Raw genomic sequence first — 27,499 nt, 5'->3', positions numbered from 1 at the left:
AGATAACTCAGCACATGTCAAGTCTAGCATAAAGTACATAGAGATACCAATACAACGGTCTTTCCCTGTACAAAACTGACACGAAGCGCCAACAATCGTGTTCGAACAGCGCATTACAAGCCGGGAAAGTTTCAGCCATTTCTTGGGAAAATATTCGATTTAATGTTTCGCAAAAAGTTCGATTAAACTATATTCTATTTTCGCCCACCATATACAACGTGTCAAGTCACAAATGCAAAATACACATAAATTAAAAGAATAATACCTCAAAATTCGCTGCGAGCAAGTGCTTGTGCATGTTTCGCCTTCCCCAACTTTCGGCGCCGTTGTTCGTTCTGAAATGAAATAAGCAAGAAAAAACATTTAACAGGTGACTTGCATTTCACATTTTCAAGCGAAATATAACAAGATATAGCAGCGAAAATCAGCAAGATATGCCTCCAGTCGCTAATGTCCTCTGGCTATTCAAATCAACACGACGATGAATTAATTTGCAAAGCCAAAGATCAAGCCAACAGATTCTTTAAACTAACCATAAGGCCATGTACCTGAGCAAGATTCTTCCAACTTTTCCCTATACTTCTTCAAATGATCGTTCCTTCTTCGAGAAGGCTACCAAGTTTGACTTCCTTCTCGAATTCAACCAGCTTTTATCACCTGAAAAACATTCCAAAGAACAATGTACTTTATGCATCCATGACATTAATACTTAACAGTAAGGCCTGTTTCAAACGTAGGGCTTCTCATGTACCGAACGCATAAACAACAATAGATAATGAGGCATCCCCATTGATTAAGTATTGTTTTAAATGCGTTTAAATGCACTTAAAACTTAAGGTGGAAAAAATAAGGGCTTGGCATTCAGATTACTTTAAAACATACACATTGGCTGATTCGCCTGGAACATACCTGGAAGAAATTAACTTTTTACTTCATTGTAGAACTTTGACTCAGATCATTTTCGGCATTATTGACTTTCAGCGATGCGATACACGCGGGTACCGACATGCGAATGTGAGAATTATCATATAGCTCAGTGGGTCCAAGTAATTAATAGGCATAGCCTCCAGTTTCGGAAGTCTCTTAAAGGCTGGGATTTCAACATAACAATCGATTTTTACCCTCATGGGACGAAATATTAAAGTTTAAAATAATGCTAGATCGTTAATTCATCATTTACGCACACATTGGTAAATTTATTGTTTGACTTTATTTTAACGTATACGTATGTCATTTTGTACACAATTAAGTTTATCACAAATTTCTACATTTAAAGAGCATTCATATATACTGGGCTTACACCCTATGTAGTCTATTCTAGTTTTTAAAGACTATTTATAACCACGAGCTGGAGTCCTATGTCAGCTATATACGATGAGAGGGGTGGTATAATTGTCTTATATCATAGCTATATACATTAAAGTTTTGGTGCAATAAATACCATTTTTATGAGCGAAATAAATTTAATTTAAAATTCCTTTGGCATGAACAAAAAGCTGCTTTTTGTCAGTTCTATACTTACCCCCTGAATATTATCTATTTTGGGAGCTGAACTTTCAAAAAGTGTTTCAGTTTCCCGTTTAGCAAAACTGCATGTCGGCCGTAGTTTTCTTTGCTATTCAGTATATTTATATACAATTGTGGTAATCTGATAAGGGTATATTTCTTGAATATCAAGTATGGTTGAATATCTCACGAAGAGCTAGTAAGTATACAATTTTACAAAAAGTTAACATAGTATATTTTTAATCGTTTTCCAACGCAATTGATATTTAGTCGTTATCACAAGGTAAACAAAAAAAAGGACCCAGGAACACTAACACAGCGTGAGCCAATTGCGTTAGTGATCTGTTACAATATTTAAGAAATATATTTATCAAGAAATATACGAGGGGCTGAATAGTACATCACCGTAACAAGATTTGAACACGAACAGTACAATCAATAATTATTAACATGAACGTTAGAATTACAAAGTGCAATAAACGCGAAATAAAATTGCAAAATATGCGTCCAATATCAGTCTGACGCGTAAGAAGTGGAGATGTATCGAAAATGGTAGAATAAATGAAAGGTAGAAATGTAACAAATGAAGTAAAATTGTTTAAATTTTATGGTTGAAATTCTTCACTCGTCTTGAGCTAGAATGAACTAGTATATTGCAATTTCAACTGGTCCTAAAAACAGAATTTCTTAGTTACACCGCGTAAGCTGTCTTTCATATACATATATACATTTTTGAAAGACAATTCTTATTTAAGATAATTAATATAGTTTATAATAATTACTTAGATAATTGTAAGTTAGGTGCGCTGATTACGTGCATACTACATGTTGAACTGCTGATATATATGCTTCTCTGCCAAAACATTGGTTCAAGACCTATAAAAATGATTTACTTTATCAGTCATTGTCAAGTTTAAAGCGTAATTTATTATATCATAGTTTAAATACGTGACAGACGACTTTACCGGTGGACTTCGCCGGGGAAATTATACTTATCAAATTCAAAACAGCGAAGACACCTTCAAAATATAATAATATATATCATATGTGTCATTTCAAAGCCGTATATAACTTTAAAAACTTGTACTGAATGCATGCATGTATGCATCGATTTCAAAGTTCTAAGACTCATCTTTGGATTTCAGAGCCAACATAAATAAACATTTTTCATCAATTTGAAATCTTTTACAAAAGCTGTTCTATTATAGCTTTTTATATATTGAGCGGTTATGCACAGTTCTCACAAACCTGGGAGATCAGGAACTGCCTATAGGTATAGTTAAATACTTTAAACCGGCATTATTCATTTATAATAATATAATGCCAGCCAGAAGAAGTGTAAAACGTAGCAAACCCACTTTACCACTTATATAGTTATCAAAGTAACCAAGCATCATAATTATGATATGTGTAATTAGAAATTCGAAAGCCTGATTTCAGCAAAGTAAGTAAACATTTGTGCTGAAATTCATTCTTGCAGGACTCACTGTTCGTTCAAAATTAAAAAGCCAAATTTAAAAACGTTTTGTAAAATAAACGGTCCTTATATTCGAGAATAGTATATACATTAGGACCAGCAATGAACATTTTTACTATACGTTACAACACTATGTATTTATATTTTTCTGAGTGTTATACCTGCGTTCCGACATGGAGGTAGCTGGATGGACATCAAATCCCATTTTTCGAGCAATTGCGCTTCGGATCTAAATAAAGTTCAAATATTATTTCAGGACAGTTTTTGACGAGATTTTATTTTTCAACAATATCAACAGCGTTTCTTTTCTATCTCAATATTTGAAGACCATTGTTTAGCGTTTATGCAACTTTAAACTCTAATTCGGCGAATATTGCTTTACTTTTGAAATTGTCGGCTGTCTTGGTTTTTTGAGCGGCACGGATTATATATAAGGTCTGTTTTTAACTATATATGACTGGCGGGCGAAGGTCCCCCGCTCCCTCCCTTCTGACGGCTGTACCCCCCCCCTGAAAGTCTCGCCAGTGCAGGTCATTTTTAGAATGTAAAAATATTAGCAAAATATAGTAATGATATTCTCTCAACAAACCTACAGCATTCTTGGGGGAGGTCCCCCACACTTTCTAGAACTATACCCTAATTCCAGTTACGACCACTTTGTTCACAAGAAACATCCCCCCCCCCTAACAATTTCTCAGAGTCACTCACCTCTGTGTTGCAAACTCCATAAATCATAAAAATTAGAAACCCCTATAATGATATAAAAATTGGATGTGGAATGTTTTAAACAGAAAAATAAGAATATTACGAGACATCTAAGAAATTGCATATGCGTTGCAAATATAGGTTATCGCTACTTGCCCCAAAGGATAATTCCGGTAATTTTACCTGAATGGAAGAGGAAATTGCAAAAAGATATTTCCAGACCAAGGCATCGTGGTTGACGCCGATAATGCCGAATACCCAACAAAGACCAAGAGTTGGAAACAATACGAGAACGCCTCGGGCGGCAGAACTAAATCAAGGGAGCAGATTAAATGAGCCTAGAATATATAACCAGGGAGCAGCGTGGAAGCGTCCTCAAACAACTTAGCATCATATGTGGTATAACAACTGCCTAAAATAGACAAAACACTTCTCCACTTTTCGACCTGAGGTTCTTCGTCAGGAGAGTTAGTATCATACTGACTCTCCTGACGAAGGCCCTCAGGTCGAAACGTCGAGAAGTGTTTTTTCTATTTTAGGCAGTTGTTACACCACTTTTGATGCGCATGCTAAGCCTAGAATATGTCGGATTTTGACGGGGTATACGTGGGTTCCATGCTAGATTTTCATGTGTTATAGGCCCTACTGTCACTCAGAAAATCTTTGCTTGATGACATGAATTGATGCTTGCTTGGTGACATGAATACATATACTGAATAAATAGCTAATATAGGCCCTATACTGACCATACGGAACGTATTTTAAGTACAATTGTAACTGGTGTAATCACGGACATATCAAACGCTTTGATTAATCGAAAATTAATTACGATAATTACATTATTCTTCGCATATTATCGGCTCCTTCGGACTTCGAGACAACGAGCAGCACACGAGCAACGCCAACGACGGCTAGAAATGTTATCTGCAGAAAGAAAGAATGTGGAAAAAATTATAATCTCTAAATCTTTGTTTTGGTTAAATTTGCAATCGGTTTTGCAAATGGAAAGTTTGAAACTCGACTAAGAATCCTGAATTTGTGGGTTATAATTACTGGGTAACTGCATGGCACATCTAACGTATACAAGAGTTAATGATATTATTACGGACCTTTAGCTCAACCAATAGAACGGCAAACGGCTATCTATATTGCAATGTTATAAATTTATATTTTCTTACTGATGTCATAATTATCACGGGCGCGAAGATCAACCACTTAAATCCATCCTCGTAAGAGATCCAACACCTACAATTAATCATGAACATAATGTACTCAATATACGATCTTTTCTATTCTCTATTATTATTTAATATTTAACAATTACAAATACCATGTATCATTTCCATAAACATCATAGTTCAGTCCAGCAGATAAGCCAACAAATATCAAAGGAAATCCTGTGTTTTTTTGAAAAACATTCACAGCAAAATTAATATGGATACATGCGAGTAACATCAAAGTACGTTTCACTAATAATATAGTTGCACTGTTTATCTGGCATATTTCTCCTCTGCATTATTAGACATGTAGACATTTATTAAGAATTTGTCACCAAGAATTACATATAATACAATACAATACAATAGAATGTGATGAAAAAATATATAAAGGTGACCAGCTAACTGTAATAACCATAAAGGGCTAAACTGGACAGTTAGCAAGTCAGAAAAATGCATCCAAGTAATAGTGATTTCTAACGATTCAAAAGACTGCTTGTATACATAATTTTCCATCTTACTGATATTAGTGCATACGATTCGAGAGAAAAATATGATAAAACTTGCAGAAAGAAAAATTATTTAAGAATACAAAATCTACAAAGGATATACAAAACTATTTGTATTCTGTCAAGTGCCTAAGATATATGAGATGTGGAGGACATGATAATTCTGTTTCGTCAAAGATCTAGGGCTTCTAATAGATTGATTTTTGTTTGGCAGATTAACTGGTGGGACTGCTCTGCTATATTATTCTAGGCAAATGCAAATGGGTCCCATATGGAAGAATACGTTATAAACAAGATTCATAACTTTATAATTATATAAATACAACGGTATGACCTACCCCAGCCGAACAAATAGAAATACTTCATCCTGACAAACTCTCCACTGTACACAGAGATTAGTTTCAAATAGAGCAATGTAACTTCCAGCAGGATCCAGGTAAATCCAGCAAACGTGAAATAGTGCAAAAAAATTGCCACAATCTTACAAGGAACCTGCAAATTGAAAGATTTGCAACCCACTATCAATAAAATTTCCACGAATACAAAATTTATTTTGAAAGAAATATAATCTATTTCCGAGGTATTCGTTTGTCCTGCAGTGAGCCTGGATATAGTGTAATCTGTACGAACAACCACATACACATGCGAATTACACCCACGCTAAATTTTCAGATCATGATTTTAAGCTAGACTGAAATACTACACTGAAAAAGGCGAATTGCCATTATTTGTAAACACTGGTGCACAGATTGCTTCGCCTGTAGAAAAATTATTACATAAATCCTCGATTTTTATAGGGAAGTATATTTACTGTGATATGGTTCACTGTCTCCTCAACTTATTATAGCGACCTGTAGTATTGCAGCAATTTCGCGGACCGCACTGTGAATCAAATGTTGAAAGTTCTGGCAATGATTTTATGTCAAGAATCCCCGAATATAATCCTCGATTCTAATTCTTCCGTATCAGGGTTGGGGTCAGGTTAGGCTGGATTATATTCGTGGATTCTGGACATGAGATTATTACCAAAGTTCTAATTTGCATACACGCAATTACCCCATCTGTTGTGGTGCGTCCTCCAGCAAGAAAACCAATCTGCGTCAATCCTAGGGCAATCAGTAAGTTGAAATGTACCAAAAGACGAGTGGTCGTTAAAATCTTGAGATCTTTGCTGAAATAAAAAATGAAGAAATTATCGGTTTTTCCGATATATGATGCTACAACGTCATGGTTTCAAAATATGGTTTAATATAATACCATTTGCTTTTTAGAGAATTAAAGCAAGGGAAAAAATGTCAACTACTACGTCAACTACTTTGTTACTTTTAGGGTTAAGAAAACATTTTATGCTCACGAAGATCATTATATCAAAATAATTACCGTAGCAAAATATACACAACACACGAGAAAACAAGACCAGTCAATGACAATGTACATCCGATGTAAAAGATGCTTAGCAAGGCACGAGAATTAGTATCGTCTACCTATAAATCAGTGAAAGGGTTTCGAAATTCAATTTACAAAATTATATTCCAATGCACTAATTCAAAACGGAAGCATTTAGCCGTTTCTATATTCAGTAAACAACTCCGGGTGACGTCAAAACGAGGTAAGAACAAAAAATGTGGTCACGTGCCAAATCTAAAGAAAATTAAATGCTGATACTGAAGAAAAAAATCAGTAATTTATGGAAAATTTCGTGAGTCCACCTTTATATTGATGACGTATGCTAACGAAATTTGTGCATTGGCTTATTAAAACCACGTCAATCCAATATTGGGACATGTCGCAGTTCTCGGAAGCTTTCGTCCAATTGGATAATGCTTTTCTATGCTTTCTAAAGAACGAAGCTATGCTATTGGTTGAGACAGAAATGTATTGTAAATTTCAACCAATTAAAATCATTCTTGCAAGGAGCTGCGACACTACCCCGATTATTATACAATAAAAAATATTATATTTTAGCTAATCATGTATACGCCTTGTTTTTAGAAGTACTGGATGACTTATTAATTCTCTTTAAGAAGTGTTTTTTTACTAACTAATTCTCCTTAAGAAGTGTTTCTTTCTATTTTAGACAGTTGTTATACTACATTTAATGCAATGCACTTATCTTGTTAAATAATTATAGTCTCGGGACAAATCCTGTTTTTCAAAAGCTAATAAGAAAATTACAAATTTGACACTGATGTGTTTCAAACCTCAGCTCCTAGAACAATCATTGTAAAACTTGAGAGATGATCCGCTTGACAATGAACATTATTTTCGTCTACTGAGTGCAATTTCATTCCTTTTTTACTCCATTGAACTTTATCCAGATATGCGCATTCGACCTGAAACATTGAATTTAGCTAATCAAAATTGGGACCCCACGAACTCATCCTCCTAAATCGTTTAGGTTTTAACCCCAAATAGTTTAAAAATTGTTTGGCCCAGTATTTTAGTCTATATTTATTTTAAACTTAAAAAAATAATTAAAGTGTGAATTTAAGTTGATAAAAATGATTTGAAACATTGAAAGATGATATAAAGTCTGTTGTGAGCATGTTTTCTGCTGATAAATTAAAAGACTTTTCTGGTGGCGCGACATGAGAGTTGGAATATTAATAGAAGTTTTGTCCTGTTTTGGGGGGTAATTTAATGAATATTCAACATGTGGAGGTGCCATTTTTGAATGTTGCTTAATTTGTTATGAGCGGAGAATAGCGAACATGCGCAGAACAGATCCTTAAATTGCCATTAACTTTCTTACATCTTTTTTTAAAACAGTGCTTCGCTTTTCTCTGAAATTTAGGGACACTGTTTCATTGGGTTCCAGCTCGGATATGACATTTGCCCTCACAATGTAATCAAGCATGGATATATTGGAAAATTCCTGGAGAGAATTATTCCTAAACAAAGCGGAAAGCAAGAATTGTTCACAATATTAGCAGTAGCGTAGCCAGCCTGTCGATTTCTTCCGCTATGCTAATATTTTTGTCTTCACTGACTGTGAAAACAATAGATTGCTAAAGACATGATTAATCATAATAACTCGAAATTTACATAGCGGGACAAAATCGTCAGGCTGGCTACGCCACTGAATATTAGTGTTATATACAATACAGCCATGCATCATGCATGTGAAAACGTATTTAAAGGGAACAAATTATCTATTTGCTTCAGTAGAAAATTAAGGGGGCAATGTAGTGAATGGAGAGAAATTCAAAAGGTTTACTATTTTATGCCTGAAAAACTCGTGAAAATTCGTCAAAATGAAAAAGGTTTTGTCGCTATTCACTATGTCTTTTAGAAATGATAGATAGCGTGTAGCTACGCGTAGCTAATCAAAATACAGCATTTGCAATAGTACTTGTTTAAGTTTTGAGTAATAACATGATTTTTATACATACGATAAGTGACTGCTGTTCACCACGACACCATTGAATTGAATTTCAATTATTTTGATCGTACCTAAAAAAATCACAATTTAATTTGAAACTGTTCGCCTTTTTAAAACTCATGGGTTTGCCACGGTCGAAGATTTTCTGTTGTAATATTACGAAGTTGCTTTCCTAAAAATATAAAATAGTTTTATAATATGAAATTGATAGTACGTGAGTGCTGATTGGTCGAGAAGCGTGTTTCTGTAAGTGTATACAAACACGGGAATTTTCCCGCCGAACTTGATAAGCGAAGTAATGTGATGAAAATTTGTAATTGAATCGAATTATAATATTTGTACTAAATCTTTTTAGAAATGGAAAAAAAATTTTTCTGTGTTTCTATACAGTTGTAGAAACGCTTGTGGGAGTTTGGGAGAACTCGAAATAACGTGGTTTTCAAATCAAAACGGTGTAGTTATTTCTAACAATATTACAGGTATTTTTGTTTTTATAAAGCTGGTCGCTTTTTTCAATGCCTTTCAAAACCTGCTCAAGCTTCGTTCAATCTCGGGTAACCGGGCTCATGTGAAAAGTCCCTAAATGAGAATTCAAGTCATGTATACAAAAGTAGCCTAAAATTTAAATCTTGTACAAAAAAAGCCGCCTCAAAATTCTTGATTTATATTCATTGAGAAAGCATATTGCATGAATTATTGACTTTGGTGCTGGTTGTAGATCCCCACCAAATTACTGACGCTCTTGTCCACAGTGTAAATGCTATATGTACTTGCGAGATAGCGAAATTTTAACGAATGAGATTTCAATGGAATAGACAAATTCGCGACATTGTTTCAAAGGTTCTAATGACAAAATCACAACAATGCCAGTGTTTACAGACACGCTAATAGTTATTACGTATGGTTACAATATTAAAAGGGATATCATCGACTGAGCATTGATATAAATATGTTCAGAAAAGCTATCAAACAGTTTTAAAAGTACTTTCATTCAAGACAATATATTATATATATAGGATCTTGGGGTTACCGAATTCTCTCCCATTACTTACAATTTGATTGTTTTGAACAATTTTCCTCAATTGTAAGTATCGGCATTGTGATATTGTTTCTTTGGCGTAGTTCTTTGAGACTTTTTGTGGACACTTTTACTTCTGAAATGTACAAATTAAACGACGTGTAAACGGTATGATTGTACTGAGAATTCAAACTTCTACACGGACCATTTTAGCGAAAATACACCTTTAAAACGCAAATTTCATTTAACAAGTCATGTAAACGTATTTCATATCACTTCAAGAAAACAAAAAATGAGTCATTTTAGCTGATTACCCGTTGTTATGAATAAGTGCAAAACAAAATCTTTAACTGGCCAATCTTGTATACATGCACGCGTATACAGTGTACAATAGACCTTTCTTATAATGACGTCAAACGCGGAAAGTCTGATGATACACGGAATTTGATTGGCTCCACAAAACTATCGAGCTAATCAAACTTCGTGTAAGATCAGACTTTTAAGATCAGACGTCATTATGAAAAAGGTCTATTTTCTAGTTCCTAATCTTTTGAATGACAATCACCCTATATCAACATGTTAAGCACTAATACTGGGTATGCGAAACACAACTTTGTTGTTTCAAAAATAGAGAGAGCTCAAGTTCTAATAGTCGTTACATTTTAATACCTAAAACGTTTTCTTCAATTGTAGCATTAAAATTTAGGTTGAAGCTTGAGTTGACAATTCCAATGACTTCTGTGTTTACATCAGCTAGTTTTTCTTCAAGATTCGGATTCTTAGGCACTTCCTGAAATATTAAGATAATATTTGATAAGATCATATTCATCGGGTTAAAGTGATTAAGAAGCAACAAACAATAGATAACAAGGAATTCACATTCGCTGTAATCCAATTAGAATGCAAATGTTGACTACCTCCAGTGAAAAGGTACATTATTTGTCATTTTAAATGAAGTATTGGAAAGGTATGCATTCCTATTGGCTTAGCCAGAAAATTGTAGTTATTGTACACATGCAAATTTGCCGATTACTTTAAATTTTAAAACGAAATTCTTTCTTGTTACAATGAAAACAATATATCACTATATAAAAAGAAGCTTCCATTGAGAAGACATTAATATTGAACGATGGAAAAGCACAAAAGATTAACAACACGGACAATAATGATATCGTTCAACAATACTTTATAACGTACATCCGTATCCGCGAATGAAACTTGCCAAGTTGAACTATGTGCTTACTTTCATGGCATCTTTTATCTCTGAAGTGTTAGGCTTAAAACGGAGAAGTTCCTTGACAACTGCAATAATTTTCCCCTAAAAAACCCGAAAAAACAAATATTAGTTTATTTTTTAATCATGCACCAGGGATTGTTTGCACAGTTTTAATTTTATTTTCTATATTTATAAGCTGAGCTTTTAGCATTAGAAGTTAAATGTTAAACTATATTGAATATTTTGATCACTTGAAGTGAGACAAAAATATTTTCATCAAAAATTATGCGATTTATTTATTGATTTTTGGTGCCCCAATTCTTAAACTTTGCTTTTTTGATAACTTGCATTATAAGTAGCTGTAGTTCCTTTATGCCAAGAGAGGGTTTCAGAAAACATCGCAAGTCCCGAATATTTATTTATATAAACTAAGATCTATATCGGTGAAACCGCGTCTATATGATGATCTATCATCACACTAATGATTACTCTCTACCTGTGCGGTTGAATTTCCACCGGAAATTTCTTTGCCAACTGAGCTTACACTTGTATAGCTTGACTCGAAATTTCTAGTTGCACTTGGGTTGATACCTTTCGAGTTTTCACCTGTACCTGGTACAATAACTTTCGAATTGTTTTTGCAGATGAAGGACTGTTTAGTGAGACAAGAGTGATCTTGCCACATCGTGCCATTATTGCTGACGTGAAGTACGGCACATCTTCTATTATCGCCAGTGTATTTCAGCCTCCCAGTATAAAGTCCTCTTCTGTTACTGTCATTGAATTGTTCACCGTCAATCCATCGCCAGCCATCTAATGGATCACGTGAGGAGTAGCACTGAATACTTGCGTTATTTATCCAGTATCGTTTACCGTAATCCAAATATTGAGATGCATTAATGCGTTTGATATCACTAAGATTTGCAAGATGGCTACCATGCCGCGAACGGCAAAAGGCATTAGCATACTTCCACTTGGTCCTAACATTGTTGAAAGCTCGGATACAAGATCCATTTTGGTTTCTCCAGTCGTTAGGACATCCAGATAATTGAGCTGAAAATGTATAATTGCAATCGATAAACATTGCAGATTTATATCTCCATGGTTTCTATAGATGATTCCAGCTTAATTTAGAGCTTAAGTTTTCATGCTGGACCGCTCAATTGGAGGGCAGAGGTGGTAGTATATATTGTTATTTATGTTTACAAATCGGAAGAAAAATCTGGTTCAAAAGAGATCAATCAGGCATAGAACGTCTCAGACGAATATGTGAATTTGCACCTCCTCTAAATTACACTACAGCCCCGTTTTGATGTAAATTTTGAAGAATAAAGTTTTGAGGAAGAAATAAAACATGGAAACATCATAAAGCATAACTTATTGATCATGTTCGAAATCGGAGTTTTGTAGTCAACTGCTTGACGATAAACATTGTAAAATATTATCCTAATTTCTTCTCCTAATGTTTTTTTAATTTTAGGGATTATATTCTATCCAATAAGTAGAAGTGCAACCATCAAGCCTCATGAATGGCACACTTGTCAGGCGAAATAAAAAGCTACAAAAGTCGCGAAAAGCATAAAACTCATTGCGGAAACATACCAGAAACTCTGTTTAACTGTTGTTTTCTGTTATATAAAGCTATTATTACCTGATTTCTTGCAGATATAATTCTCGAAATGGGAAGAGCAACGAGAATTTTGCCGTTCATATTTCGGTTCATTTGACTTATTGTAATAATGCGGGCTATCGTCATATATCCAAGTCCAAATTGATTTCACACGACGAAGCCCAATCCAAAACTTCTTTTCCATGCTCTAAATGTAACGATAATAAGTGTTTATACATCCTGTATATATATAGCAGAGAGCAATCAGTTCAATAGTTCTATAATTCATTGATTGCCTACCACGATACACGTAGATATATTCTTTCCCAGGTCATTTTCATCATCAATTTTGAGCAATTTTCCACCCAATTTTTGGCATTCCGTTTTCGCTCCACTCCACGTCTTCTGCACAACTGACAAATTATAGCAAGACTTCCCAAAACGTCTCCATGTCGCATTATAATTATCCTGACAGGCTGTACCTGAGTAAAACGTAAAATCAATTTATGCATGACGATACATACAGAAACAACCCACCCCCAAAAATTTCTTGGATACCTTGGTTAGTAATGGAGCTAGGTTTATTTTGTGCTTATAACCATGGTTTTGGTTGAGAACACATGGATAACTGACTGGAAACCAGAAAATAGCGGTCCGGTTAAGAAACTTCGTGCAGTTTATTGTATTGACTGTTCGATAAAAAGAATATATTCAAAAAGACAAGGCTTGCGTGTTCTTGCACAAGCCATAAGCCCGGTTAGCGAGATTTAACGAAGCGTAAAATGGGACTTTGAGGTATTGAAATAAGTCTTTTTGAAACAAAACAATCATATGTTATTGTTAGAATGATAACACGACTACCAGGGTTATGTTATTTACTTCTTTTAATACCTCAAAGTCTATTTTACCTATACGCTTCGTTAAATCTCGTCAACTTGGCTCATGTGAACAAGGCTCGTTCACAAAAGTGATAAACTAAAGTTTTGGGGTAACTAAAATTCAATCCGCCTTCGCCCCAAATGTTCCTGAGGAAATATTGTATGTGACTAGGTTACGAAAAACTCTGGATCCGACCCTGAATAAACCGTACCTTCTTTTTCACATATATAGAAATGATTTGATAAACAAGCTTCATTTTCCCATTCCGTCGCTCCCTCAACAAAATAAACACAGTCTTTAGTGCTATTGTTTTCTGGCTGCCCTGAGTCCCAATTTGTATAATTCGCAGTTGTATTATCGGACACCCATCGCCAAATGTTACACGGAAGCCCAATCCAGGATGAGTTCTAAAAGAAAAACACGAAAATATTATCTTATCAATAGTTAGAGCGATATTATTTGTTGAAAGAAAAGGATATAACACTAGTAAATTGTGCCTAAGTTCAGAATTCATAGTCAAAACGACTTGTGCATTCACAGAAATTTGGGGTTGCGCACCGATTCTGCGCATAACAATGTGGGGCCCGTACCCAGGGCCTTCTCATAGGGGGAGGAGAAGGCTGCCCACGTGACTCCAATTTTTTAGAGTATTTGGGTACTAGGTTGACCAAATACTCCAAAAAATTTGGAGTCACGTGGAAAGACTTTTCCAGAGTCTTCTACTCCCCCCCCCCCAACTAGAAGGCCCTGGGTACGAGGTTGCATACTTACCATCCTAGAATTATTCACCAGCCCGGAAATAAACCGCCGCTCATCATCGTCGTCTATCCTCAACAAGCGAGACCCAAATCGGCCACACGTTCTCTCAGCTTCTCTCCATGTCAAATTTTGACTTCGCCTGACTTTATAGCAATGCTCGTTATATTTCTTCCACCCTGGATCGCATCGAGCTAAAATTTAAACACATACACAGGCTGGTTCAAAAAAGCATAATCTTTAAAGAAGTCCTCTACAGTATGACGCGCGTGAAACTAGCGAAAACTTCTTGCCATAGCTTGTTCAGCCCCAAATGCAGCAAACAGTAAAAGTTAGTTTGTCAGTTACTTTGTAGGAAAAGATGTTTAAAAAAAACCATAAAGGACTATGCTGTAATGAAAGTTTGAAAAAAGTCGGTGCACGTTCAGCCGGGCAACAGACAAACTATTTATTCATAGTGTACTTGCCTCATGTATCGAGATATTTAAGACCGTAATAATAATATAAGATAATACAAGAAATAATAAAAGAAGTAATACATCTCATTTAACTTTTCTTATAGGCTCACGGAACCTAAATTTTCCGGGGGGGATATCCTGCCCGACCAAAACGTACCACGTCTTGATAGTGCATGAAATTCAACCGTAGTTTCACCAACAACATGTTATTATATGAATAGTACACCTTCTTCCCACGCCTTACCTGACTTAACGCAAATTACATGATTTTTGTTATCGCAATCTGCATTGGATGTCTTGTCAGAATTTCGAGAAACATACGAGCAAGTTATCAGTTTCAACTCATCAGTTTCATTCTGCAGGTTCTTTACCAAGCGAGAAGAGCACGTGTTCTTGCTATAAATTCCCAACCAGTACGACGACACATTCTCCTGCACGATGCTCTCGTTAGGGTAGATACGGAGTAAACACGAAGCATTGACGCTTTTCCGAGACAATGGCGGGTTATTTGAGGTTAGATTTGCTAAAGAATGAAGGAAAGTAACGTGGTTTAAGAACTACACTGAGCCCTTGCAGCTGACGTCAAGGTTAATATTTATAATTCTCCGCTATTTTAGGTAGCCGACTAAAAACATTTTAAACAGGTAAATTTATCGTCGTACATTAAAGAATTTCATATCGACGAGGCATCTTTATGGTAAAAATTTTTAATGAAAACAAAGTGGGTGTCACCGAACCATTTGCGATAGAAATCGATTTTCGGGACGCCCGTAAGGAATTTATTTTCTCACTTCACCGTTGATAATTTTCGTCTCTTACTGACTGCACAACTTACCACGCGAATCGTTTCTACACAAATAGGAAAAGTTTTGAGAGCAATTAGGAGTTATAAGGTAAACAACTCCATTTTCCCAGAAACCACAAACACCGCAGCGCATGTCAGGAATTCTCCATTTATTCTGTTTGTAAGAACGTCCACCAACCAACTTCCATTGAATGCTTTCATTCATGTTGATCTTGTAGAGATTTCGTGTCCAAAAATACTTTTCGAGTGACGCATTACATAATATATCTTTGGAAGCATTGCCTTCATAAAGTGTGCTGTTCAGTCTTCGGCAGTGAGCTAACGCACCATACCATGTCATTAGGTCATACACAGGCAGATAACAATGGCTGCCATTTCGCTTCCAGCCATTATCACACTTGTCTAAACGACGCAAATTTGAGGGAATTTTAACTTCAATATCTAGACATCATTACTTAAAGAGGAAAAAGAAGCTATCGACGGTAAAGTATGTATTTTCTAGAAAATACTTTTCTTGATCAGTTACTAGAAACAAATTGAAGCTCTTTAGACATCATTCCTAATACCAAATTAGAATTTTGTGGGGCCCAAAACATGCGTTATTCATTTATCGAATGAGCCACAGTGCATAAAGAAACTTTGTACAGATTGGTTATTGATAAGATTTCTCTTTCAACTAATCGCCTAATGTTTTGCATTTTTTTTAAGCTAATCAGAACGCCCTACTTGATCACCTTTTATAATGATCACCTTTTTTACAATGTAGTCAACACTAAATGCAATATGATTGCATGGGTTATCGGAAATGTAATTAAATTTTCTGATATGTATAAATTGAAAATCCTCCTTGTTAATTAAGCGACATTGCCTTCGCCACACTGACCTTGTTTTTTCGAACAAATTGATGGAAATGCGTCCCCAGTGCACGAGGAATTCTTCAAATGCCCACTGATATTTGCACATTCACACAGCCCGATTTCAAACGAGTAATAATTAATCCTCTTTTTAGCTACTGATGCATTCGTTTTCGTCAGTCCTATCCAGATGTTTTTATCCGAAGAATTTGTTTTGTCGACACATGATAAATCTTGCTCATCACTGAAGTCAACTAATGTTCCGTTACGTTTGGAGCAAATTTCTTTTGCTTCTTCCCAAGTCGATTCGTTATAAAAGAATTCATACCTGTCCTGTGCATTGCACGACGACCCTGAAAGTTAAATAAGGCAAAAAAAAAAAAAAAAAAAATAAAAAAGTTGTTTCTTCTCTATTTTTGGCAAAACGCTAATCGTTAGCATTCTTTTTCTTAATTCATGTAGAATAAGATTTTTAAAATTAATCACTATATTAATTACTAGGAATGAAATCCATTTTTATGATTCATTTATCAATCATGAAATTCACATATCGATTTCAAAAAATTTGTAGCTTTTGTTCCAATCCCTATAATTCTGTGTTGCATGCGAATTTCTTTTGTCTTCATTAGAGCACCCGCTTTCGAACGTATCGCAGGCTCGTTGCCCAAAATATCAGGCACCTAAGCATGTAGAACGGAAACACGAGGATGGCGGCTGTCGTTTCATTGAAAAGAAATTAATAATTAAAGACCAATAGAAGTTTTTAGACATCGGCTATTTCGAATTAGGCTCTATACAATGGACCATTCCCGTATTAAGGTAAATCCTGAAATAGGAAAATTCGTCGGTTCTGAGGCAGTGGCGTAGCCAACCTGACGATTTTGTCATGCTATGCAAATTTTATGTTATTAACATTATCCATTTCTTTACAAATTCATTGTTTTCACAGTCAATGAACACTAAAATATTAGCATAGCATGACTAAATTGTCGGGCTGGCTACGCCACTGTTCTGCAGGGCCGGTTGTATCAAGCCCGTTTAGCTTAAACGGTGGATAAGTTCAAAATAGAACGCAAGTCTGCCGTTTTATTCAACAAGCGAACTAAATGTTTTTTACCTTAATACAAAGATACTGTTTACAACTACATATTCGGTGCATAATATTCAAGTTGACTCATTCAAGAGAGATGTAAGAGTGTTATTCAATTTTGACTTAACCACCGTTTAAGCTAAACGGGCTTGATACAACCAGCCCCTGAGCTATACAGCTGGGGCAGGTTGTATCAAGCCTGCTTAGCTTAAGCGGTGGATAAGTCGATAAGTCAAAATTAAATAACACTCTTACATCTCTCTTGAATGAGTGAACTTGAATATTGTGCACTGAATATGTAGATGTAAACAGTATCTTTGTTTTAAGGTTAGAAACATATAAAACGATAGACTTGCTTTCTATTTTGAACTTAACCACCGTTTAAGCTAAACGGGCTTGATACAACCGACCCCTGGAAAGAGCATCCAAAAATTAGTACAATTGGGGAGTTTGGTGGCGAAATATTCAAAAGTGTGAAGAATATCAGCTTGCGAAGTATCACGTTCGAACAGCGTTGCCACAAGTGGTAACGCTTTTTCAAACGTAATAATAATATTAAATAAAATGTACTAACTTCGCACGGCGAATTTTTTCTCTATTTTTCAACACTTCGCAAGCAAACTTTCCCATTTTACTAATTATGGGATGCTCATTCCAGCTGTACACCTCACAACCGACGAATTTTCCTAGTTCAGGATTTAGTTTAATATGGAAATGGTCCCAATTGTTCGATGGTGCAAGGTTTTCAACATCTTATACCACATTAAATTGATACGATTACTATAGCATTCTAAAGGAACGCTTAGGCGGCCTTGTCGTCTTGTTGCCGTCAAACATACTTAAGGTCCCTAACATTACTTTCGGCGGAAGACATCTGGCGCACTGTCGGCGTGGCATCCTTATTTTATGGCGATGATTTCTAAACCTATTGACGCATTTCTCAGGACATCAGTGAGTAGTAGTACAAAGGAATATTTCATGTAGATAACCAAAGGAAATATCCGATAGCGTCAAGTTTTGAGAGTTATAAAAAAAAATTGAAACATATTTACATGCCCCATAAACCACCGGCTGGGAAAATATGACTTATAATCAAGTGCTAAAATTATTCAATTTTCTTTTCACAAAACGCGTAAAAACAATGATCACGAGGTTGGAGTTATATTTCCTTTACACAATCAAAAAGCTGGGAGTATTTTGCCAATGAGAAGAATAATTCTATGAAAAAAACCTCTAGTATTAGAGGAAATATTCCAGTCAATGGACTTGATCAAGTTTGCTTGGAAATTAACAACCGTAAATAATGATTATGATGTACTGTACTGTACGGCTACAATTTTTGTTATGTTGAACTAAATTTAAGACTGTATTCCCTAAATTGTGTATGGTTTAGAATAACACAAACTGTATTTGAAATAACATTTTCAGAATAACACTTATAACAGTGGCAGCCGGTGCACTCTACTATACTCAGACGCTAGCTCGCATCACGAAACACCTGCTTTTTAATACTAAACTGACCCGGCCTGCATATCCTGTTATGCAGTGTTAATTTTGCTCGATAAGTACAGGTAATACATCGAATTGCCAGACAATATGCCAGTGTTTTATCGTCATGGCAAATTTTCTCATCGACATAAGTAATTGTTCTCGTATGAACTATTGAAAACACAAATTAAAGACGAAGGCGTTGTGAAAGAAGAAGTAGTTAAGTATACAAGACACGAATGACAAACAGACCGTGCACGATTGCGACTAAAATTATCATAAAACGTGCACATTTTTACAATTCGTGGTCTTGCGGATGTCGTATTTACCTTTGTTCTCTTCCGGGCAAACGTATTTAGCCGAGCATTTCACCTATAAATATAGAGGGAAAAAAAGCAGTTGACACTACACACACAAGGACAAATAACAGATGAGTCTCTTGATAATCAAGCCTAGTTAGTCGTATATCACCGAAAGTACAGTAGTCAGTACATTTCTTGTCGATGCATGGCAGGTGAAGACGAATATACATTCAAAATAGGGAATTCGTAGGTCAAGATGATCTAATTGACCACCACCAGTGTCATCAGTAATGCTTGAAATATATACGAAGAGTATATATATAATATTAAAGTCACGTTCTTAAATACAGTTGACACGTTGCACGAAATTCGCTTTTATTGAGCATTTTACCATTATATTACGTTATTTACTCCCGCGTCAGCGTCGTTGTTGAAAATTCGCCCCTGCTTTTGTTTTTTTTTGTTATTTTTCGCCGTCGCAAGTGTGTTTTGGAGCGATATATACTAGTATTTGAAATTTGAAAAGTGTATTTGACCATATTTATCTGCACAGCTTGAAATCTAATTTGGCCAATTTTCCTATGCGATTTGATATCGCTCGCATGATGCGGCAAATCCTCCGCGAGGAACAAATAAATCGTTCTTTTGATGCTGTTTGATTAGGCTTAGATTTAATTGGGCGAAGGTTACATTTTATACATGTAGATTCTGCTTCTATTTTAATAATATCGCTGCTATTTCGCCCTCAGTTAACAAGATGTGGTCGTGTATGGGCGCGTTGGCACGTCGCAGTTTGCACAGGATTCAGTGAAGAATACGATCAAACACAGCAGGAAAATTTACATTTGCCAACACATCACACATATTACAGGCTAATATAATCTCTTAGGTTATAATATCAACAAAAACTTTTAATATAAGCGCGAAATCCAAAGTGTGCGACAGAACGAGAAAGTGAACGTATCACGCGGTTTATTTACATTTTTGAACAATTAAACTTCCATACTTTTAAAAGTACGATGGGCTTCTGAATTTCGCGATCGAACAAGATTAAGGTTCGCAAGGCATCTAAATGAGTATGGACTGTATTGTTTATGTTCAGAAGCTTTATATATATTCAAGACTGGCACGTGCGCGGCACGCCGGAGTTAACGCCAGAACAGGCGTCTTGTTATTTAACAAATCATTTGGTTTTCACATCAAGATTGCAGCGGCATATATATATGTAAGTGTAATTCTAATATTTAACACAACAGTTTTGTAAAATTTCGGCATCAACTCGTTATCACACTCGTAGTTCAAGTGTATGAATGATCAGGCTTTAGGGTTCCCATGCAGCTAGCTTATTTTTCTAAGAATAAATGATCCGTCTGCTCAGTGCCGCCCGAAGCTTCGTGCATGAAGTCGGCGAAAATTAGACGATCACAACACGCATTACTCCACTAAATATATTAACAGGCTAATCGAGGTAGCTGTGAAAGTTGAAGTATCGCAGCAAGCGCATTATAGAGATAATAAATAAACAGACCCTTACAGAGGCCCTAGTTCATCGCAGCCAAATAGGGCTGGACAGCATTGAAGTTCGCTTTTCTTTCTTTTCTTTTATTACTGCATGGACACTCTATGAATTCTTAAAGCACCTCAAGCAAGTAATTTTTTCGCGAGCTGCCTTCAATACACACAGCAGGTATTATTATTTGCTTTATGTTATTGTTCGGAATTCAAATTTATAACTTTGCAATTTGAACTTCCGTACCCGACTGCCTCTACATGTTTTATATACCCAATGACGCAGGAAAAAATACGCGGAAAAGAAGATCTAGGCAAAGTACCAAATCGCGAATTGCTGCGGAAAAACGCTACAAAATGTACCGGATAACGCAGAATTATTCTGAAATTTCTAAAATTTAGTAAAGAAATTGTCCTATATCTGGGCTTTCTTACCGATCGGGAGGTAAGGCCAAGAAGTAAGCCAACTTTGAAGAAGTAAGATGGGAACTTTCCAGAGGGAAACATCGTCGAAGTGACCAAGGGTTATACCAAGCCAGTGCGATTGCAAACTTCACCGTGTAGGGCACAAATGCCATATGGTGCTATGCATGTATACAATCCCGCGAGATGAATATGAAATAATCCGTGTTCTACTTGTGAACAGCCAATAGGAAAACTAACTGCGCGCTAACTCCAGATGGCGTAGGCTCAATTAAGGCGTTATTCTAATTAAAAAGGGCGGAAATATTTAAGTTGTAATTCGCAAAAGCAAATAGTAATCATTCAGGTAGGGTCTCAAATGACGTTCTCGAAATTCGTTCTCATCGAGAGCTATTAAAAACAAGGTTTTTATTGGTGGAAACGCACATAGATGACTATTAAGCTGACTATATACTTCGTTGACATTGCTTACCTAAATATTAGCTATATCGTTTGGACTTGCAATATAAATTGAAAATTTTCATCTGCACAAAATGAAAAGCGCATTTGAGCGTAACATATACAGATCACAAAATTTTTCAGACCAGCAACTGTATGTTTGGGCCAAAATTTTCGTCTTCTTTTGTAAAAAACATATACAATGGCATTCTATTTGGTTGCGGTATTTGAATGCTAAAATCGAATACGTGACGATGAATTTATAATACTTTTGGATGATTGACGCTTTTAGCATTAAGAAATTGACAATATACCGCCGGCGAAATGGCAAAAGGCTCAATTATGTGAAGATTATATTATTAAGCAGTTAAGCGATGTTTTCCTTTTTTTTTCGGTTACATATATCACTAGCTTTATCTGATAGTAAAATGGTTTAAATGTCTCCACAGCTTTGAATAAATTGACATTTACCTTAAGAGTCTAAATCATCCTATCATTAATTTCATTTTTGTATTGTTATATTGTTATGCTAATTAATTTACGAGATAGTTTGTTTACTTAAGCCCCGCACAGACGAGCAAGTTTTCCTTGACAAGTTTTCCTTGACAAGTTTTATTTGCCCGTGTGTACGCACGAAAATTGACAATTTTTCCTTGACAAGGAGCCTTGTTCAAAAGCTAGTCATGCCAGCTTTTCAACAAGGAAAAATGTTCGTGTGTACGGCCGTCAAGGAAAACTTGACAAGGAAATGCGCAGTAGGCTACTGCGCATCAATATATTCATCAATATATTTACGTACTTCAGTAATGCGGACTCGTAAGACTTGCCAAGAAAAATTTTTTTACGTACACACGAGCAAATAAAACTTGTCAAGGAAAACTTGTCAAGGAAAACTTGTTCGTCGTACACACGAGCAAGTGAACGTGTCAAAAAACTTGTCAAGGAAAACTTGCTCGTCTGTGCGGGGCTTTAACCTCCATGAGCTTCACGGCTCCATGCTGAATAATGCATGCACTCAAAGTGCTTAAAGAACTCGTAGTTTTTTCAAAAAGTCGGTAGCATTAATTGCAAGTAGTATAGTTATTGCTTTCCTAGCACGTAATAGCTTCCCGTGTCTCTGTATATATAATATGATCAAGAATTGTAAGTATTCAAACTAGCTTGAGAATGAAATGAAGCCGAATATCACCGCTAAACTGTGGCGTTGTTTTTATAACTATATCTTAACTCATATCAAGATGTTTTTGTTCGAAGTATTTTTTTGTTGTTATACTTTTGTATATATGTAAATGTATTTTCATACTTTATACTTCGCAAAATTGTCGCAGGGAAATAGTGGTGCATTTTGTAAATGCCATACCCGCTTTGTGTGTTGGAAGCATTCAATAATTTAGAAATTGATAGAAATGTTTAACTTCAGATGTAAGACACAGCACTTCTCGACGTTTCGACCTACAAGAGCCCTTATATCAGGGGTCAAAATAACTCTCTAGCCGAAGAAAGCGTCGTTGCATCGTCGAGAAATGTTTATGCCTATTTTAGACCGTTGTTGTAGCCATATCACATGATAAATTATTTAAAAACATTCAGGCCTATAAGTTTTAAGTCCCATCCAAGAAACAATTTATCTTGTCTCACAAAAAAATAAAAATTTCCCCACTTTAAACGTTACGGCAGTGGCCCAGTTGCCACTATTATCATAAAAGGCGGAAGTTCGTAATTGAGGGACAATATTATTTTATATATACTCATATTAGCAGACCGTAAAACAAAAGCAACTAATAATGTTAAACGAGAGTGTATTTATATTATCCCCCCCCCCCTATTTAACTATCTTCCGTCGTCTATCATTATTTTCCATACATACAATCCATAAGAAATTACCGTATAGTGACTGACTTTTACATTTTAACTTTTACCATTAACCGTTTAAACGTTATATATCGGAACGTAATCCCTGCAAAAATCGCAATTTAAGACCTACACATAATGACAAACAAAGTCTTACGCCAGTATTGTAAAAGCTTACGCACATTCAGACTCATCGAGTGCCGGGAGATCTCTCTATCACTTCAAAGCGACTTTTCCGCAGTTTTTTCACTCGAGTAAGAGCTTGATTTTTAATGTTTTACCCATATGGTTCTACCCATATGGTGTCAATGACCGTTTTTAATACACAGGCGTTAGATATCTTTGATCCAGTCTCGATACTTTAGTTGTCCGGACTTTATACATTATATATACAATCATTTATTGTTTAGAAATTTAATTAATTTTGTGCGGTTAATAATCACTATTTGATGAATTAAAATTACGTTAAAACTGCATGTTTTGCTTTACGATTTATTTTTCAATATTATTATTAATATTTATTTTATTACAAATACACGTTCCTCGTATTCACGAACAGCTCGGAGAGCCACCATAATAACTGTTTCAGAGTCTAAAAATAGTACATAATTATTATAATATGAAGGGCATTTTAGATAATCTTTTAAGAGTTCTAAAACAGTTTTAAAATTAGTTTTCCGTTTAGAACAATGCAATTTTTGATGATATAGTCGCTACCTCAAAAGCATACCATATGGATAGACTATAGTACTCATGCATACAATATAATTTCAACATTAGGAGTGCTAATATTTTGGTGTTCTTTTGCTGTAAAAACAACGAATTTCTAAAAAATGAAATTTGCATCGCAGACTGGACGTCGCCACTAAAAATCGGCGAATAATTTGCTACCTATATATATGCATTAATTCTGTTATAAACTGATGGTAGGATAATGTAAGAATTTAGCACGATATTTACTGATATATTTATACTACCTGAAAGTGAAGGGCTAAGTTGTTGAAGTCGTTGGGTTGACTTCGATCCTCCGCTTGATTGCAGATCGAATCTGTAACCAAATCAATGCGAATAAAAATATATTAATTGCCTTAGGCGGGTCTGTATATTGGAGGAGATATATATGTAGGTGATTGTTGCCCATCACTGTATTTTGTAACAGCCCGTTAAAAATATAACAAGAGATGGCACCACTTAATTTGTGGTTGGTGGTGATATGGTTGGAAACCATATGCTTTTCTATTCATGTTTTAATATTTGAAAGTTAATTTTAATTATTTAACACATTTTGTTGGACACTATCGACGGAATCTCGTGATATTATTGTATGTTCACAACTAGACAACGTCTCGAAAATACATAGTTTATACTGTTCAATACAGCTACCTGATCGGCTCATTGAAACATGAAGAAAATGGTTGAAAGCTCATGCACTCACCTCGCGATTACAAATCCCGTATATGAGAAAGATAAGAAAGCCCTATAAATAAAGTTTAATTACTTTAAATTACTTTTGACAATTTGCTTGCATAAAATTCAAAGCTTGGCAAACGTCTTGTGGTTCGTTCCCTTGCATCTTGAAAAAGATATTTGAGATAACATTGGACGCAAAGGGTTTTTAGGTCAGACATATGGTTGAACACGCGTCAAGTCACATTTTGAATTTTCATTTACCTGTGTCGATGTCGATATCACGAATAGGTATTTCCAGATCGTGGCTTCATGGTTGACGGCGATGACACTGAATGCCCACGAGAGACCAAGAGTTGGGAAAAGAATGATTATGCCTCGCGCGGCAGAACTGAAATAAACGTTTAACTGCATGGTCACATTTGAAATAGCCCGTAACACTCGTGACACTATGCTTTAGAAATATAATATTCCAAAAATTTCTATTGGAAAACTTTTAAAAGGCGCACTTTTGAGGGAAATGAAAAATTGTATACTTACACAATGTATTTCATATTACTGCTTTGAGCCTTTGCAGCATGAAATAAAACACGAGCCACAGCAATCAAGACGACCAATGTTACCTGAAACAATTAAATTGTATTATTATGCATTACTAATGCAATCTCGATTGTGATTGGTTAAAAACCTACAGATAATTCTCAATGTCCTGTCACCTACACGACATTGAAAATTATCCATAGGTGACGCAATCAGTTTTTGCCGCTAGCTTGTTGTCAATAATGGCGCAGGCTTCCTCTTTAAATTATTATTCCATTGTGAGTATAGACCATTTGCATACAAATTAGCCATTTCGGGTGTTGTGACCATGAAATAGCCAATAAACTTAACCGTTACCAAAAGGTCTGTAGAATTGTTTATCTCGAAAAATGTAGAAACGTTCCTACCGTTGTCACGATAACTACTGGGGCAAAAAACACCCAAAAGAATCCTTTTTCGTAAGACAACCAGCACCTGAGAGTTTGCGAAACGATCAAAAAGTAATTATTAAACGGATATTAAATTTGCTGGGGCCGGTTGTATCAAGCCCGTTTAGCTAAATAACACTCTTACATCTCTCTTGAAGGAGCCAACTTGAATATTATGCAGTGAATATGTAGTTGTAAACAGTATTATCTGTATTAAGGTTATAAAGATTTAGTTTGCTTGTTGAATAAAACGATAGACTTGCTTCCTATTTTAAACTTAACCACCGTTTTAAGCCGAAACGGGCTTGATATAACTGGCCCATGATAATTAACACTCATACATTGTATCTGTTTGTATATATAAATATGTTGAAAGTCACACATTTTAGTGGCGGGGATTGAATGAACTTTATGTCTGTCATCTTGCGCGAGTAATCTTTGTATTATTTCCTCACATGTCGCCCCATAGATGTTGCATTTCCGCAGCTCGTTACTGGGCATTTTCCTCCGGTCTTAATTACGAGTTTATATATGACTTGCTTCGCCAGCTGACTTTAAGCGACTAACTTGAAATGTATATGAGTGTGTCTTATGACAGCACCCTGAAAATAATCTAATTATATTGTTCCATCTGTCAAATTATTGGCCTGCAGCTAAAGTTTTATCTCTTCAGAGCAGATTTCCTCCACCCCTTTGGCAGAGTTGCCCATTATGATAATTAAACAAGATGACTGACATAAAATTCCTATTCGCAGGCAAATATTATATTTATATAGTTAATCGCAACTCGTAAAAATGTTTCGTTAGAATAATATATGCATGCATGCTCGCTTGTAATTAAAAGGATCGAGATAAAACTGATTTATTCCTGGATCAGTTATAGATTTTTGGAATCAAAGACGTAGCAAATATAAATCTACTTTCTGATTGCAAAAAAGCTGACCCATGCAATACGCCTGGATGCGGTGATTAAAACTGCATCAAACATTAGGAAACACGGAGCAAGAAAATAACAATCGAGAAAATCATCAACACAGAAAAGCAGCGGGAATAATGGGCTTCGCGAAAATGCATCATAACTACATGTAGCTATGGATACAAACCATTTGTCAGAACCATAAGCATTAATCTTCAAACCGGAAGACAAACCAACGAAAATCAAAGGAAATCCTATAATTATAAAATCAGAGTTTCAATTTCAATGTCCCATAAGCGGAAATTTAGTATAGGTCCACTTGATATTTCAGACGAATCCCTATTTGCCGCGTACTTCTACCGCGTTGGATTAAAATCACAAAACAATACAAATTTTCTATTAATATTCGAACAGTTATTTGGCGACGCCCGGAATTGTGCCCATAGTTTTAATTGATATAAATTTGCGCAGAATGGAGTTTATAGCATCTTTAACATTCAACTATAGTCTTGATGTTTCTACGTGCATAATACAGCCAAGAAAAAGCGCATTTTTACTTACCCCAACCAAAAGCATAAAAATTTCTCATTCTAACGAATTCTCCACCGTACACAGAGATCAGTTTCAAATACAACATGGCTGCCTCAAGAAGGATCCAACAAAACGATGCCAGTGAAACATAATGCAGTAAGATTGCAACGACCTTGCAGGCAATC

At 35.5% G+C, this 27,499-nt stretch overlaps 1 protein-coding gene across 1 annotated transcript; it reads right to left on the bottom strand.

Moving 5' to 3' along the window:
• Positions 1-1,270: 1,270 nt before the first annotated feature.
• On the bottom strand, positions 1,271-21,492 carry LOC114516661. Its single transcript, XM_028536194.1, has 26 exons — positions 21,216-21,492; positions 19,299-19,341; positions 16,421-16,744; positions 15,568-15,939; positions 14,977-15,255; positions 14,290-14,468; positions 13,730-13,925; positions 12,940-13,121; positions 12,682-12,847; positions 11,527-12,083; positions 11,058-11,132; positions 10,484-10,604; positions 9,849-9,950; positions 8,807-8,867; positions 8,167-8,305; positions 7,616-7,747; positions 6,795-6,898; positions 6,471-6,585; positions 5,753-5,906; positions 5,019-5,085; positions 4,867-4,933; positions 4,527-4,612; positions 3,872-3,998; positions 3,692-3,733; positions 3,145-3,212; positions 1,271-2,382 (listed from the first exon to the last, which is right to left on the bottom strand). The coding sequence occupies exons 1-26, from the start codon at positions 21,285-21,287 to the stop codon at positions 2,376-2,378; spliced, it is 3,837 nt and encodes a 1,278-aa protein (XP_028391995.1). The 5' UTR covers positions 21,288-21,492; the 3' UTR covers positions 1,271-2,375.
• Positions 21,493-27,499: the final 6,007 nt, after the last annotated feature.

This window comes from Dendronephthya gigantea, unplaced genomic scaffold (assembly GCF_004324835.1).
Source record: "Dendronephthya gigantea isolate DGI-Jeju-01 unplaced genomic scaffold, DenGig_1.0 000006F, whole genome shotgun sequence".
Taxonomy (NCBI): Eukaryota; Metazoa; Cnidaria; class Anthozoa; order Malacalcyonacea; family Nephtheidae; genus Dendronephthya; species Dendronephthya gigantea.
Note: the sequence above shows the minus strand (reverse complement) of the source record. Positions and strands in the feature narration are given on the sequence as shown.

Bases quoted from the DNA above. Each gene is read 5' to 3' on its own strand.
- LOC114516661 (XM_028536194.1), bottom strand. From the start codon at position 21,287: ATGTTTCCCTCTGGAAAGTTCCCATCTTACTTCTTCAAAGTTGGCTTA. The intron at 13,122-13,729 runs GTACGGTTTATT...CGTTTTACTCAG, and splicing joins CTATATATGTGAAAAAGAAG to GTACAGCCTGTCAGGATAAT. The intron at 7,748-8,166 runs GTAAGAAAGTTA...TCAATGTTTCAG, and splicing joins GCACTGTTTTAAAAAAAGAT to GTCGAATGCGCATATCTGGA.